Source organism: Culex quinquefasciatus, chromosome 2, assembly GCF_015732765.1.
Source record: "Culex quinquefasciatus strain JHB chromosome 2, VPISU_Cqui_1.0_pri_paternal, whole genome shotgun sequence".
Taxonomy (NCBI): Eukaryota; Metazoa; Arthropoda; class Insecta; order Diptera; family Culicidae; genus Culex; species Culex quinquefasciatus.
This window is the reverse complement of record NC_051862.1, coordinates 197,533,522-197,547,545: the sequence shown is the minus strand read 5'-3', so window position 1 is coordinate 197,547,545 and position 14,024 is coordinate 197,533,522. Positions and strand designations below refer to the sequence as shown.

The window sequence follows — 14,024 nt, the reverse complement described above, 5'->3', positions numbered from 1 at the left end:
GGAACCTAGTGCATAAGATCGGTCAAGGCCCGTTCTTACACTGAAAATTGCGAATTGCGAATAAAAAATTGGTTGAAAATTGATTTCAAATGAATTTCAACCCCGTCTCGATGTGGGGTTGTTTTGTAGAGGATTATTTTTTCCGATTCACAATTCTTGGAAAATTATTCGTTGCTAATGATATCGTAAGCCAACCAAGATTACGTCTTTAAATGTGACCTCAATATCAATTTGCTTGAATCCATTTTTTATGTGAAAATTTGATTAGATTTGGGATACTTGGAATTGCGATCCTTGCTCAAGAAATTTGATGCTGAAAATGATGGATTTTTAAGTTTCATGAATCATCGTTAAAGTTTTAGAGAAAAGTGATGTTAGGAGCACTTTTTGCGCCCTAAAAACGAACATTTTTATTTTTTGACAAGTAAATTGCCTTAACCGGTCAAAAATTACAGCAATTTTAAGGTAAAAAAGTCCTTTGTCAAAAGATGCAAATTTAAAAAGCGCAAGCCAAATATAAACTCCAGGTTGCAGTCGAAAGGGGTGTTTTTCTTTAATGTAAGATATGCACTTGGGAAAAAAACGGTCAAGAAAAATTTCAAATGGGCAGCAGCGGTACCGAAAGCAAGCCAGAGAGGGTGAAGAAAAGCCCCATGCAAACGTTCTCTCTCTTTTGTTCTGCCGTTCGTAAAGCTGTTTTTACCCCCTTTCTTTTGAAGAGCATACCGGCCCTAAGCTCGAGATGTCTTCATTTTAAAATGTCTTATTTTCAAGAGAAAAGTGTATGGGACCAGCCGCCCCAGCAAATTTCGAAAATTATTCAACAACATATTTTTCCATATCATTTTCCAACTTTTTTTGCCTTCCTCACCTCACTGAGGAAAGGCTATAAAATCACTCGAAAAATGAACTTCTTGAATAGGCCTCGTAGACCCACCTTCGCGTATACATATCGACTCAGAATCAAATTCTGAGCTTCTGTGTGTGTGGATGGACGTAGATTTTTTTCTCACTTACTTTTCTCGGAACTGGCTTGACCGATTTTGTCCGGATCTGTGTGTTTAGATCCGTCTACAGGTCCCATAGGTCATATTTTCATACCATTATGTTTAGTAAAGTACTTCAAAAGTTATGCTAAAAAAACGATTTTGACTAAAGTTCGCAAGATTGTAAAAAGGGTGGTTTTTGTAAGAAAGGCCGTCATGCTATACATTTTTAGAAAGGTATTTGAAACACTGAAGATCTGATAACCCTATAAAAAGTTATTAGCACTTAAGTGTTATTTATGCACTTTTTAGAGGCCGGATCTCAGATATTTTGATGAAAACGTTGTCCGGATCTTTCATGCGACCTATCGTTGGATAGGTAATCAAAAGACCTTTCCAACGAGCACGAATTGGATTAGAGATCTGACTACCCTATCATAAGTTGTAAGCACATAAGTGCCCTGCAATATGAAGATCTAGTGGTATGAATAATGAGTCAAATTGATAAAACCCTGAAAAACACCACCCTTTTGTGTCCAATTTGGATAGCACCCTTTAAATTTGAGGAAGGCACCAACCACCTAAGGGTGGATTAAGTAACGTTTTTAGATTAGTTTTCGATTTTTTAGCAACGTGTCAATTAGTAAACGTGGCATGGATTCACATATCAACAAGCCAAGCATACAAGAGTTAAAAATACGAAAAAGGAAAATAAATATGTCAATTCGAGCGTTTATTTAAAATATTAAACAAAACTAAAAGGAAAGAAACATATTTTTTTATTTTCTTAACATTTCGCAAATCTGCCAGCAAGAGCATATCTTTCTTGAAATATTTTGAAGAAATAATTTCATAATGAAGTTTGAAATTTAAAATAAGGTTCACAACCCTAAAAAAACGAAATAACTGTCGAATTTTATTTACCTTACTGAGTCGTAATGATTTTTGGATTCCATGGAATAAAATGTTTTTGTTTTAATTTTTTTATTCTATCTTTTATTTGTTCTAAACCGACTCACTTACAAAAAGCAATATATAAAGTGGATATAAAAAAACTTTCCCTGTGTTTTTTTCTTCTACTTCTTGAAAATTTCTTAAAACGAATTAACCAGTACAGAGTATATAATGTATTTACAACTAGTTATTACATCTTAAAGTACAAACGTAAAAAAACGGGATTCAGCAAAATTTATTTGATCCTTTTGTTTTCTTCTCTTTTGTTTTTTTTTTGTTTTGTTCATTGCTTCATAGAAATAAATCGTGTTTTACAAGTTTTTCGTATCCTGGGAGATTTGAAAAAGTTTTAATTACAAATGCTACACTTAGCAGTTCCTACAAGCTAACAATCTACAATTTAGCAAGGTACTTTTTGATTCATTTACTTGATCGCCAATTTGCATTGCGTGTTCCGAAGGCTTTACTATACTTCACTACTTGTTAAACTATTTATATAAAGGCCTCAAACAGGAAAAAGCACGCATAGTAACCGTTGTGTGTGTGTGTGTAACCTTTAGCCTAAGTCGGTTCCTTTCGACAAAAAAGCTCGAAATCGGAATCCTCAATTACATCGTGTGAGCTAACAGTCTTGTTGATTCTACAGTTCATAGGAGTTGGTTGGTTTCGCTTGTTCGATTTTCTTTTTTTAATTAAATGCATTTGATCATACTTGCTATTCCAGCTGCTACGTGTTTAAGTCTTATTATTCTCGACAAACTCTGTCAGAAAAAAATCTGTAAGTGTTCTGTTGGAAGGGTTTGCAAACTTTACCGCACGTAATTTGTCTATGTGTTTTCAAAAATATCACTAAAATGTCTTGTAAAAGTCATTTTGTTTTTTTTCGGGTTACGATCATTCATATTCAAACACTACACTGTTTACACAACAATTTGTATTTGTTTATCTGCTTTTATAGCTCGAAATCGAACTATCTCTCTTTCTTTCATAACGAAGGCACCGTAACTGTAATAACGTTTTTTTTTATTCTCTTTATCTCTTCTTTTATGTTAAACATAAACAATTTTGTTTACCTGCAATCTCTTTAAGCTTGCATTACACCAGTCAGTGGGGGGCTTTATAACGAACTGTTGTTGCTGCTGCTGCTCTTCGCAAACGCAAGTGAGAATCATTCCACCAGCAGCAGTACGTATCATCATCGACATCGACCATCATTATCATCATCATTGATCAGTTTTTCTGCTTTATCATCAACGACTGCCTCTTCCTCGCTCGGTTGGATGTGTTGTTGGGCGCATTCTTTGCTCTTTTTAATGACTTTGTTTATTCATGCAAACTTGTTTAATACACAACACATCAGTATCGCTTTAGCTGCGCAGACTACCAGTATTAATTAGCATACACTTTCACGCACATATGTTTTGATTGATATTTATTCTTCAGTGTTTTTCAATAAACCTTGTTTGTGACTATGTACTTGTGGTCGGTGAAAGACAGTGAAAGTCTTGACGATCAAACTGTAGAAATTGAAAAAAATAGTACAGATGAAAAACCAATCATTAATAACTTGTGACAAATGAGTGATTCTGTTTCCTTGAAGATTTAAATCAGCAAAAAAAGGTTTTACACCCAGACCAAACTACACTTCAATTCAGTGATGGCAAAACTACTGACATCCGTTGACAGCTATACTGCAAAGAAATGATAAACTTCGTTCGCCAACCTTCCAGAGTGCAACGCTGATTGCGTTCTGCCTCTCCGCTACCAACAAGATCGCGCAGCACAGTGATTAAGAGTTAGAATTTCATCCAAAGCGCTTCGGTTTGATACTTGGAGTAAAATGGTTTTTTACAAACATTGTTTAAGCTCTGATCAGAATTTCAGAGTATTTTTTCGCTCTCGGATGGGTGTACGAAGAAAAAAGTACTACCAAGTGATCAAAATGATGATAATCGTGGAATGTCTGACTAAAATGTTCAAAATCCTAGTCTAACGTGTCCATTTTCCACGAGAAAATCTACGCTGACTACCCGATCGCACCCGTCAAACACACTCAGTTGTAGTTGATGGGCCTACAAATGGAAGGATTTGGCGGTTGATAGACCGCTCGCTGCATCAGCTCTCCGTTGGGACCCATGCTGTTCCCGTTGGGACTTAGCGGATCAGCCAGTTGTTGTTGTTGCTGTTGTTGCGGGTGATGAAACTGGTGCTGGTGCATCTGGTGATGCTGACCCTGGTGGTGGTGGTGCTGCTGCTGCTGCTGCTGTTGCTTCTTCTCTTTAAACTTGGTAGAGTACTTGTAAAAGTCGGACATCTCAAAGGGTTTGGTAACTTCCTTGTACGGCATGATTTTACCCTGCTGCACAATGGTTACGTTTTTGGGTGATTCCGTTTGGATGTCCGGCGTTGCGTGGATGATCGCTGCCGTCGAGGTCGTAGTGATGGTCGAGGGGGTTGGGGAAACGGATGAATATGGCCGTAACGTTGGCGACGTCAACGTGTTGGATGAGGACGCTGAGAGTGTGGGCGATATGAGGAGATCGGGATGCCGTGCGGAGAGATTGTTCTGCGACGGATGTTCCTGCGATTGGTAGTAGTGCGGTGGTAGATTGTGGTTCTCGTGGTCGTAGAACCGAGGAGATTGAGGCAGCAGGTCCAAATGTTGCTGGCTTGCCGGTTGCGACTGTTGACTGTAGTTGTTGTGTTGATGCTTTGGCAATTGTGGCGGAGAACGAAGATGCTTCTGCTGTAAGAGCCGCTGATGTTGTTGTTGCTGCTGTTCGAGCATGTAAGCATGTTGCTTCTGTTCTTCTAGTTGTTTAATTCTTTGACGTTGTTGTTCTTGTCGCTGATGGTAGTATCGCATTTGTTGAGGTGATAAGAGGAGGGGTGACGATGGCGATACACCGTAATTGTGACTGGTATTGACGTGTAGAGGAGTTTGTAGGTGAGCTTGTTGCTGCACATGTTGTGAAGAAGGAGGTGGTGGTGGAGGTTGAGGATACGCCGGAAGCGGAGGTGGATTCGACATCATCCCAGGCGATGGAGATGGAATCGTCCTGTGCTTCACAACCGGACTGTCTAACGATGTTTCTCTCCAGACCTTTTCCCGTTTCTTGTTCTCACTGGAAGCTGAAGTAACCGATATTGCGTCGGGTTGTATCGAGTCTTCCAGCTGCTGCTGTTGCTGTTTGTTGATAAAATCAAAGTTTCCCATCGAATTGCTCTTGATAGGAGCTGCGTGGGGATACTGGCTAAGCTTGGAACGAGATATCTTCATGCTGCCACCACCCTGTTTCCGATCTAAACTGGAGAATCGTGAATCCACCGAACACCAAACCTTTTCTCCCGTTTCAAGCATCATCCAGTAGCCACCAAGACCGGACGTCGTCATTTCCTGCTGTGAATCGTAGCTATTGCTATTTTGTGGTATGCTGGATCCATAACCCTGATCGTTCTGGACACCTTGGCCAGTTGATGCAGGAGCCGGAGGAGGAGGAGGAGCTTGGAATCGTGAAATCATTTTTGTATCATATACGAACGCTTGTCCAACGGTGTTCGACGAAGCACTTGCCGGGGGCGATAGTACGTATCCGGGACTGCTTCCATGCTGGTGATGTCCCGGTGGTGGGCTGTAACTCTGCATCTGCTGTTGCTGCATCAACTTGTTCAAGCGATTAGCTCCACTTTGAGGTTGCGGTTGTTGCTGCGGTTGATAGTGTTGATGCGGGTGCTGGTGGTGATGATGACTGCTGTTGCTACTGACAGGAGACATTTTTGCGGGATCAATCGCTGCTCCGGAAAGATCGTAGCTCATGATACCGCTGAAGCTGTCACATCGAGATCGATGCCGTAGCATACTCAGCTGAGACACCATCGCGGCCGATGCTGCAGGAGTCATACTCTGCGAACCGGATGGCATTACCGAGAGGGTTCCCGAATGTATGGAGTACGGTGATATCTGCTGTGAATGGTAGTGAGCCGAATGTTGAGGTGGGATTTGTACAAGCAGCTGCTGCTGCTTCTGCATTGGTCCACCCGGTGCTATAAGATTACTGGAGTGATTCGAGGAATTGTTCGATTTGATCGAATTCCGTCGTTCCGACATGTTGAGCATCATACTGTTGCTGTTTGACCGGAAACGATTCGCATTACTGTTTTTGTGGAGGTCGATGTCATCTCTGGTTGCAGGAGGAGGTTTCTGCTGTTCGGCTTGCTGTTGTTGGCGCTTTTTCAAAAGACTCAAGTTTTGATTCATAGCCAGCAACTTTTGCTGAGCAGATTCATAGTTTTGCTTGTGTGTCCTCCGTACCGATTTTGGCTGCGACGTATCGTTAGCAAACCTCAACGAAGCTTCCGATATTTGCTGCTGGATTTGCTTCTCCAGCAACAGCTTGTTAATGTCGTCTTCTTTGTTGTTCAAAAGGTTCTCCGGTAGTTTAAAGCTTGTACCAATCTTCCGCCTCAACGTCGGTGCCGCTCCGTTCTGATCTTGACTTCCAACACCGGAACTGAAATCGCTCGGATACATGCCAATAAGCTGAGCCTCTTCTCGCTTGATTTGCTGTAGCTGCGCATACTTCTCGTTGAGTCGTTTCTCGAGCTCGGCTTTGCGCGCCTTCAGGAGTTCATATTTCGTAGGACTTTTGGAAGCTGCATCGTCCTTCCCACTGGGTTTCAGCGTATCAATCATGGTGGTTGGTGATACCACTAGGCCGGCCTTCGATGTAGTCGCCTGTTGATGAGGCGGAGTTCCAAAGTAGGGTTGCTTCACCTTAGCATCACCCATGTTTCTTTTCGATCTTGATCCTAGATATGCCTTTCTCCTATATACCAGTACGGTAGTGCTGCTACAAGTACTCTATGCTGTGATCGCCCTCATGAATCATCATCGTCATTGATCGACTGCCAGTCTGCTGCTGTCGTCGCCGCCGCCACACAAGAAAAGACCTTCCATTGAGGTTTTACTGATTATAATTAATGCAATTCGCGCTCTCACTTCTCATAACAGCTCGAAGCGAACCACAACCACATATTGTACTCGCACACGACGTTCCAACCGAACTAGAAAGCCTTTGTTCAAGTACATTTACACATGGACGCGACAGCACGTTTCTTCTTCTGAACACTTGGGCCAACTCTGGGTCCGACTGGCGGATGGCAGTCAACCGATTCACTGTTTTGCCAGATTAGATAAGCCTTGTATTATTATTTCCACACACATACTCATTTTGTTTCTGTTATTATTATACCCCACACACGCTACGCTACAGTTGCAAACTGTTGCTTCGTTTTCCTTTTGGCCGTTGGCGCAGATCTTATCACTCCTCAATTGACCGAGGTCAAAAGGCCATCCTCTACTGCTGCGCTCAGCTGTGGTTAGCCTGTGTAATGATTCAGCTCGCTTTCCTTTCGACGTAGCTGCAGCAGCGAACTAATGAATATCGGCTGTTGTCACCATACGCTGATTAAATCCAGACTGGCTAGAACGTTGAGCCACTTTCAAGTGGCGGGGTGAATCACAGTTTGCGCTGCACACAATTATCGTACTGTTTTTCAAAATTCCTCCAGCAGCAGCTCCCCAGTCTCACGTCGGTGGAATGTTGTGCTTTTTTGTGTTGTTTTCGCGACGTCAAAGTAGGTGTATCATTGATGTTTCATTTTCCCATCGGGTCGTAATCACGACAAGTCATCATTTACGAGCGTTGTAATACACCTTAGCAGGCAAAGGGCTGAACCGCTACCATCATCATTTTGTAGTTCCATTCTCACCAACACACCATCCCTGGCGTACGCCCAACATTTTTCCACAGTCGCCCTCTCTATCCACACTGCTGATGTTGACGGTCGCTCTGCTCTGCTTACTCTGCCTGCCTTATATGGGCCTCTCTGTCTGCGCTGGGTGTCCTGAATTCTTTGGCCCAACTCTCTTCTTCACGCAGCAGTTTGCTGAGGATCCCACGAAGATTTTTTCGGAGGCGATTTTCACCGCTTGTACGCGCCGGAAACGAAACACCAACTAGTGTAAACTAAACTCCACGAACTAAGGAACAAAACTTAACTAGTACCGAACCGAAATACTAACTTAAAATAAACGAAATTAGAGGAAAAATCGCAGCTACGCGAAAACCTGGCGAGCTGCCTGTTAGTTTCGTCACGATTTCACAAATACACCCATCTACGTCATTCATTCGAAAATGAATGGTTCTGGTGGTGGAGGTGTGTGCTCTCTCTCGCTCTCTATCTCTCTAGCTCTTTCTCTTAACCATGCTCGAATACTTTATGCTGGTGGTGGAAGCGAGAGCGCACCACTTTGGCTACCTAATGTTTGGGTGTTTTTGACGGCGAATGTGTGAAAGACGTCAACTTAAGGTTTGTTCCAATAAAGAGCCAAAACTGTAACGGGGGACTGTTGGCCAAATATATTGTGCATCTTTCATGGCATTTTTAATGCGTTCTTTTGATTTGAAAAAAAAAAATTGTCAAGCTTTAAAGAAAAAATAAAAAAAAGCTGAGAGAAATTATTAATTAAACCTCAAAGAACCACCTTCACATACACAATTCGACTTGGAATCATAACATAGCGACCTGTTAGTAACAACAGTTGAATAAGTAGTAGTGTTATAATAATTATAATGCGTATTTCAAAAATAAAAGTCATGTAAATTAATGTTTAAAAAAGTTGGTGTAATTTTCAAAAAAGTGTTTTTTTATTCAATTGTAGAGTTTTTTTTTTCAATCTAATCAACGGTACCCCATTTCTGTCCCGTTTTGGGCGTCGTTCACAAGTTTTCTACCTATCTCACTCAACGCACTAAAGTCCATCCTGTAGTAGTCGCTACGATAACAGCCGTAATGGTTCATACGTACGAGCCGACCTTTTAAATTTATTCAAAGAATAGCTGCTTTTCATTGAATCGCCAGCTGGAGTCCACGAACTCGTATGTTTCTCAAATACCACGATGGCACTGAAAGGTTTAAAGGTTCTGGAGTTTGCGGGGCTAGCTCCCGGTCCGTTCTGCGGTATGCTGCTGACGGACTTTGGAGCCTGTGTTACTCGGATTGATAAGGTGAAGTGGCTTGTGTTTGTTTCGATGAAGATTTTCTGAAAATTTTTATTTTCAAGACCCCTTACAACAGCATAGATGTACTGCAAGGCGGCAAGCGGACACTGGCGCTGGACTTGAAGAAACCCAAGGCGACTGAGATTGTGCGCTCTTTGTGTCGAAAGTCCGACGTTCTCATTGAACCGTTTCGTCCTGGGGTTATGGAAAAGCTGGGACTGGGGCCGAGTGAGCTTATGAGGGAAAATCCGCGGTTGATCTATGCACGGCTAACGGGGTTTGGCCAGAATGGGGCACATGCGGCTCGCGCTGGTCACGACATCAACTATGTGGCCCTTTCCGGGATTCTTTCGCTGCTGGGGCGGAAGGATGAGCGACCAACGGCGCCGATCAATCTGGCCGCGGACTTTGCCGGTGGGGGATTGCTGTGTGCTTTTGGGATTCTGGCTGCAGTACTGGAACGACACAACTCGGGCAAAGGACAAGTTGTGGACCATGCCATGGTGGAGGGAGCGGCTTACGTTGGAAGTTGGCTGATTCGATCGCAAAAGCTACCCATTTGGGGAAGACCTCGAGGGGAGAACATGTTGGACACGGGCGTCCACTTTTACGACACGTTCCAAACCAAGGATGGAAAGTTCATGTCCGTGGGAGCGATTGAACCACAATTTTACAAGGAACTGCTGGAGGGGTTGGATTTGCAGATGGAACTGCCGCAGTATGAAGATGTCGAAAAGAGCAAACACTTGTTTGAGGCGATCTTCCTAACCAAAACGCGCGATGAGTGGACCAAGATCTTCCAGGATCGTGACGCTTGTGTATTTCCCGTGCTCGAAATGGACGAAGCTTATAAGTACGCACACAACCGCGAACGAGAAGTCTTTCTGGATAAAGTAAAGACCAATGACGAGCTGGTGCCTACACCGGCTCCCAAACTGAGCAGAACTCCAGCTCAGTCTGGTGCGTTGGCGCCTGAGAAAGATGAGCTTCAGATGGTGGAAGAAATCTTGAACGAAGTCGGTGTAGGTTCCAAGGATATTTTAAAGTTATACGAAGATGGTGCTCTTTTGCTAGCCAGTCCCAAGCCAAAGTTGTGATACTCATCCCAATGTTATTCAAATAAACATGGTTGTTTTTAAATGGTATAAGGAACGAAGAAGAGTATTTTATTTTTGATTATTCTGACTAGTTTTAGATCATTAATGATTGTAAAAGTTGTCATGTCAACAGCTTATCGATTAAAATTTCATAGCTTTTTAATTCATCGAACAAGTTTAAGCTTTTCAACAGTTCTTCCCTCATTTCTATCATTGAAATGAAAACGTTTCGTATTGCTTTGAGATCAAACAGGATATGATTTTTACCCAAACGATACCTCTCAAAATGAAGTATTTTTGCTTCGTCACGATATGCACTCACACGATTCTTACATATATAAATTAACATCTTTATAAATCCATTGAGATCCATTCCGTAAGAAGCCTTAAGCATAAGTTGGCAATGTTCGTCGAAGTTTTCCATATCCTTACAATCATCAATTTCATTGATAACTTGCTCCAGCGCTTCGTTCAGGCTAAGCCAAATCGTCTTCACATTACATCCATTGAACCAGTTATGATTAACGGAAATGGCGTCCTCTACATTTTGAACCTGATGATACCATCCACTTGGGACGAAAATAGCTTCCCCTGCCTTTTGCAGTATATTGTAATACTTGACTTCCTTCTCATCAAGAAGTTCCTCGCTTATCCTGAACGGCAAATTCCCCAACGAATCCTTCAGCTTCTGTTCTTCCTTCGGTGCCAACAGCAGCCACTTTTTGACCCCAAATATATTCGTGGACCAGCTGTACGACGAGAACACATCCGCGTGGAACGAAGTCCACGTCCCCTCGCGTCCCAAATAAACAAACATGTAATCGTCCTCCCCATGATCCAGCAGATACTCGTTGAGCCAATCCGATGCAAAGCAGTACGGTGTTTCGTAAAACTCATACTCCGGCAGCATCTCCCGCAAGTGCCAATCCTTAAGGTACAGCTTCGACGTCGATTCCTCCCGGCAGTCCCAACAGTCCAGAAACTCGTGGAACTTCATCTCCGTCTTCTCGTGCGAGTTGTAGTACTGCTTGCCGCAATTGGCCACCGGTACGGTGAGGTTAGGAATGGCCTCCCTCAGGTAGGCCCCATTGAGGCCCTTGGAATCATGATTGATCCAGCGGCGGAAGCACTCCCAGCTGTCGGCGACGGAGCTCAGGATGACGGCCTTGTTGGGCAGCAGATAGCGTGCGAAGAACTGTTCATAGCTGAGGTCCGCAAGCGGAATGCGTTCAATTTCCGGGGGTGGCTCGACCACTGGATCGGGTGCCAAGGGGATTGAACTTATTTCGATTTCCAGCTCGGTGGACATTTTTTTTGGCAAGATTTGTTTTTCTCTTTGGCTCTAGAAGTGTACCGTACAAACGTAAACAAACTCGATTGTAGTATGTCTGAATGTTGTATTCAAAGGTCAGAAGCATGAAGGGAATTCTCTGCAAATTCGTTGACTAATTAATGTTATCTTTTTAGTTTTTTTTAAATAGTGCATTAAAAATACTAAAATAGTGTTGAATGAATTTCTCCCATGAATTTTCTATTTGAAAATATAGTCCTATAAGCGATCTACATCAAATTTTACATTGATTGGATTTACCAAACGGATTTGAACGGATTAGAACTGTTCTCTTTTTTGTTTGTCTTACTGAAGAACTAAAGAATTTTAAAATGCAAAATAGCAGTCAAAATGACGGCGATGAAATTATTGGAAAATACATTTTGTGATTTAATAGGCAATCAATTATTAAGAATTCACTTGAAAAAGTTCGCGAACTTAAATGCAAGAAAATAAAAAAATACGAAAAAAATAAAAAAAAAAACTAAAGAAATTGAAATTACAGGCCACGGTTTCAACATTTGAATGAAAAAAACTGTTTTGAAATTCATTATACTCCTGTCCTGTTTTGCAATTAATTTCCAAAATTTCTAAGTATTTACGAAAATTTATTTTTGCGAGAAAATAAAATTTTTGCGGTGCTGTACATTGTAATTTTACAAAAGTTCAAAATATTTTTAAACGAGCCCAAACATGCTAAATGTGATTATCAATGCAGAAAAAAGGCATTTTAGATTGTTCTTAGTTGATTAGACTTCTATTTCCATTGAAATTTTGATGTTTTTTGAAAAAAAAAAAAATTTGCCTCCTGATTTTTCGGTCAATTTTGAAGGCCCCCCTGCGACATAAACTTTGAAAAATATTTGCCTGGGCCTTGTAAAGTCAAAGGGGCATGATTTGATCCTAGTGCATTTGTTAAAATTTGGGTAAACATTCTTATTTATAAGCACTATGGACACCACTTCATGCTACTAGAACTCGCTTTGCCGCAGCCGCAGGGCTTAAGCGTTGACCGATAAGCTGTCTTCGTGAACTAGGTAGTTCTCCGATAGTGAAAATATCACAATTGCACAAGACACCGCTGCTTCTGTGACTTTTTCACTATCACAATGTGGGATTTAGGTTGGGACTTCAAGATAGTACAATTGATTTGTTGCTTAGTATTAGTATTTAAAATAAATCTGTATCCTTTCCAAATCTATTTGGTGTTAAAGTTAGTTGCAATTGTTAAGTAAGAGTAAAGCTGTCAATAAACTTTGATTGATGTAGAATACCAGGCATTGTTTTATGTCAAATTGTCCATAGAGTCTCGATCAATCAATAATGTAATGATATCGGACAAAATTTGTTGATCTGTTGAACTAACGGTTTTCGGATTATGGTTGTATCGACCATTGTTGCGAATCGAGGAACTACGGATCTTTTGACGTAAATGGTCATTTCTTTTTCAAATCGCAATTTCTATCCTATTTGTATATCAGTTTATTATTTTTTTTAATGTTTCTGATAGAAATAGTACTACAACAGTTAAAGGAATGTTTAAGTTTATGTTTAGAGGATTATAGATTAAAGTTTAGATTTTGAATCCAAGTAGTTAGCATAGGAATATTTGGACTTAAATGAATAATTGTATAAGTTGGACTTATGAATAACACACAACTGTGCTTTTTTCTAGAGTCAGATCCATACAACGTCAAAAAATATTTGCAACGACCTTATTAATATTTTAAAACTATTTTTCTTGAATTTTTTTATAATTTTTAAAATTATTAAGAATTTATAAAATTTTCAGAATTTGTATTATTTTTTAATAACAGTCCAGACTCGATTATCTGATGTCTCGGCTATCCGATGCCTCAATTATCCGAAGGTTCGTGGTTCGGGTCTTTGGATAATCGAATCATGACCAATTTTGTTTTTTAATTATTTTTTTTATTGTCTTACTTTAGACACCAAATTCAAATTCTGCGACTCAAATTTAGTCAAATTTGAATATTTGATTGCCTTCAATATTTTATCATCTCCATTTTGGCCGCCATCTTGGGTTTCAAAATTAAATCATTTTAGAATAGTATGTGGGTCATTCTTAAGCTCGATTATCAAATATAAGACAACGAACATATTTTTTCGTGATTAGATTATCCGAAGTGATTTTTTTCCGAAGCCTTCGAATAACCCAGTCTGGATTGCAGCTATTTTTTTACTTTTTTATTTTTTTTCTATTTTTTAGTTTTATTTTTTTCAAATAAGTCAATTTATTATTAGTTTTTTATTTGAATATTTTTTTGTTTTATTTTTTTCAATAGTAGCCAATTTCTTATTTGTTTTTAATTTAAATTTTTTATGTTTTTGAAGATTTTGATTTTTTTAAATTCTAGGAGTATCCAATTTTTAGGATTTTTGAAATTTTTATAACACACTCAAATCGTAATTTCTCGATAGTAAAATTTAAATCGTTATTTCTCGTTGATAAGTCTCAAAAAAATAAATCCATGTAAACTTAGTCAAAATCATGTTTTTTGTGATAAAAAGTCAATATAAACATTTGAATAATAAAGGTAACATTTTTTTCAGAAAAAAATCCACACAACCT

General features: G+C 40.2%; 3 protein-coding genes and 1 long non-coding RNA gene across 4 annotated transcripts; 1 reads left to right on the top strand and 3 right to left on the bottom strand.

The window, feature by feature from the left end:
• Nucleotides 1-1,979: 1,979 nt before the first annotated feature.
• On the bottom strand, nucleotides 1,980-8,164 carry LOC119766707. Its single transcript, XR_005277071.1, has 2 exons — nucleotides 8,026-8,164; nucleotides 1,980-3,457 (listed from the first exon to the last, which is right to left on the bottom strand). It is a non-coding gene; the product is annotated as an uncharacterized LOC119766707 (long non-coding RNA).
• LOC6036444 (alpha-protein kinase 1) lies at nucleotides 2,207-8,032 on the bottom strand. The gene has a single exon (XM_038252050.1). The coding sequence runs from the start codon at nucleotides 6,727-6,729 to the stop codon at nucleotides 3,994-3,996; it is 2,736 nt and encodes a 911-aa protein (XP_038107978.1). The 5' UTR covers nucleotides 6,730-8,032; the 3' UTR covers nucleotides 2,207-3,993.
• Nucleotides 8,165-8,703: 539 nt separating the features above from the next.
• LOC6036445 (alpha-methylacyl-CoA racemase) lies at nucleotides 8,704-10,160 on the top strand. Its single transcript, XM_001846444.2, has 2 exons — nucleotides 8,704-9,010; nucleotides 9,067-10,160. The coding sequence occupies exons 1-2, from the start codon at nucleotides 8,903-8,905 to the stop codon at nucleotides 10,099-10,101; spliced, it is 1,143 nt and encodes a 380-aa protein (XP_001846496.2). The 5' UTR covers nucleotides 8,704-8,902; the 3' UTR covers nucleotides 10,102-10,160.
• A 15-nt stretch (nucleotides 10,161-10,175) lies between these two features.
• On the bottom strand, nucleotides 10,176-11,486 carry LOC6036446 (2-oxoglutarate and iron-dependent oxygenase JMJD4 homolog). Its single transcript, XM_038252051.1, has one exon. The coding sequence runs from the start codon at nucleotides 11,408-11,410 to the stop codon at nucleotides 10,223-10,225; it is 1,188 nt and encodes a 395-aa protein (XP_038107979.1). The 5' UTR covers nucleotides 11,411-11,486; the 3' UTR covers nucleotides 10,176-10,222.
• Nucleotides 11,487-14,024: the final 2,538 nt, after the last annotated feature.

Coding starts and splice junctions, on each gene's coding strand:
- LOC6036445 (XM_001846444.2), top strand. CDS start 8,903: ATGGCACTGAAAGGTTTAAAGGTTCTGGAGTTTGCGGGGCTAGCTCCC. Junction 9,011..9,066: donor GTGTTACTCGGATTGATAAG/GTGAAGTGGCTT, acceptor TTTATTTTCAAG/ACCCCTTACAACAGCATAGA.
- LOC6036444 (XM_038252050.1), bottom strand. CDS start 6,729: ATGGGTGATGCTAAGGTGAAGCAACCCTACTTTGGAACTCCGCCTCAT.
- LOC6036446 (XM_038252051.1), bottom strand. CDS start 11,410: ATGTCCACCGAGCTGGAAATCGAAATAAGTTCAATCCCCTTGGCACCC.